The sequence below is a fragment of the Parus major genome, chromosome 21, assembly GCF_001522545.3.
Source record: "Parus major isolate Abel chromosome 21, Parus_major1.1, whole genome shotgun sequence".
NCBI classification, from domain to species: domain Eukaryota; kingdom Metazoa; phylum Chordata; class Aves; order Passeriformes; family Paridae; genus Parus; species Parus major.
Genome location: NC_031789.1, coordinates 1663498 through 1665363, shown reverse-complemented (window position 1 = coordinate 1665363; position 1866 = coordinate 1663498). Strand labels below are relative to the sequence as shown.

General features: G+C 52.0%; 1 protein-coding gene across 5 annotated transcripts in view; it reads left to right on the top strand.

Moving 5' to 3' along the window:
• The window catches only part of EPHB2 (EPH receptor B2), a 133746-nt gene that overhangs the window by 102811 nt on the left and 29069 nt on the right, over window positions 1–1866 (top strand). For 4 of the 5 annotated variants that reach the window (XM_015648426.3, XM_015648423.3, XM_015648425.3 and 1 more), the window contains exon 6: window positions 276–400. In XM_015648426.3, coding sequence (XP_015503912.1) covers window positions 276–400 — 125 coding nt within the window. Of the gene's footprint in view, window positions 1–275; window positions 401–877; window positions 1157–1866 lie in introns of those variants that run through there. The other variant, XM_033519253.1, reaches the window with a different exon arrangement.

Genomic DNA, 1866 nt, shown 5'->3' with positions numbered 1-1866 from the left:
ACTGTCCTGGGAAAGTCCTTAGAAAACCATGTCAGCAAGCTCAGAAGCTGAGTTTTCAGGGCGACACTGTCCTACATGTTTTCTAACTACCATTTGTTTGCTCCTCTCACTGCTCTCTACAAACAGCAAAATCCAGGATCTCCTGATCCCTGGACAGCTCTCCCAGTGCAAGAAGTGAATTCCAGAGCTCCAAACAGCAATAACCCACCTGCCCTGGGAAGGATTCTACCTGTGCAGGTGTCTGACTGTCCCCCTGTCCTGTCTCTCTCTTCCAGCCCCCTCTGCTGTGTCCATCATGCACCAGGTGAGCCGCACCGTGGACAGCATCACCCTGTCCTGGTCCCAGCCCGACCAGCCCAATGGAGTCATCCTGGACTATGAGCTGCAGTATTACGAGAAGGTACTGAGGGCCCTTGGCAGGGGTCACCCACAGCTTTTGGGGAGAGGAGGGGCTGCAGAGCTTCACTGAAGGGCATACAGTGGTTGGTCAGTAGGAGACTTCTCCTGCTGCATTTGGGTGACACGTCGCTGACAGTGGCCATCAGTCCTTGGGGTCCAGTGATGGTTCCAGTGACCCAAGTGTAGAAAATCTGCTGGTCATTCATGAGCTTCTCCTGTCACCTCCACAGAGCTGGTGGCAAGTGGACTCATTGCAGGGAGAGCAGGGCACCCAAGGTCCAGGGTCTGTTTTTTCCCTTTTTGTGTACTGGGGCATCAGTAGGAAGTGGGAATGACAGGGAACATGCAGTCCCAGGCTGGAGCACACTCAGTGGGTGTCCAGCATTGGAGATTTTCTGGAGTTCTGTCCGTGGGTGCATTTGCACCAAAGGTGAGTTTGGCATCTCAAACCTGCTCCTTCCATAACCTCCCTGTCCAGGCAAGCAGAGGGATTCCAGCCTGCACTGTGCCAGGGTGTCCATCCCACCAGTGGCTCCTCAGAGACCTGAGGACCACGTGAAGGTTGGTGCCAGGCTGACCTTCATCTGTACAGCCCAGAGGAGATGGGGAGCAGGAGACTTCTCCTTCCAGGAATCTGCCCCCTTGCACAAGAGCTTATAAACTATACATTATAAATTGCAAACTAACTAATTAAAAAGCTTTATGATTAAATGGAACTGAAAATATTTTTCCCAGCAGTTGCCGGAAGAAATGATTAATCCCCCCCACTGCCTGCCTGTGACCTATTTTCTCATCACCAAGAGCCAGAGGGAGAATGGGGAGGAGGGGGGGCTTCTTTGTAAGCTGTTAAATAGGTCCTGACCTATATTGCATAAATCACAGCCATTTATTTTGACCCTTGGAAATGATCCCAGAATACGTGGCAAGATGGATGAGTAGATAACAAGACAGATCTGGGAACAAGAGGGGTCCTTTCCCTGGGGACCCTCAGTGTAGAGGCAGAAGATCTCAGGGAGTACATTCTCCTCCTCTTACTTTATCTTAGTCTCTCACCCTCTTTCTTTCCTCCTTCTCCTCTGTTTTCTGAGGGAGGCTGTAAATAAAGGGAATTTTAGACTAAAAAATGGTGCTGCTGTTGGTGGCCAGTCTTTGCAGGCACCCACATCTGCCTGTCCCATTGTCAGAGTTAGGGCATGTCCCTGATGATGGGGACAAGTGGCCCCACTCTCAGGCACTGCTGTTCATGGGCACTAAGCCTGGCACAGAGGGCAGAGCTGGGCCGAGGTTCTCCCTATCCTGGTATTTCAGAGAACCATGGAATGAATCCCAGAATGGTTTAGGTTGGAAGGCACCTTACAGCTCATTCAGTCCCACTATCCCAGCTTGCCACAAGCCCCATCCAACCTGGCCTTGGGCACTTCCAGGGATCCAGGGGCAGCCACAGCTGCTCTGGGCACCCTGTGCCAG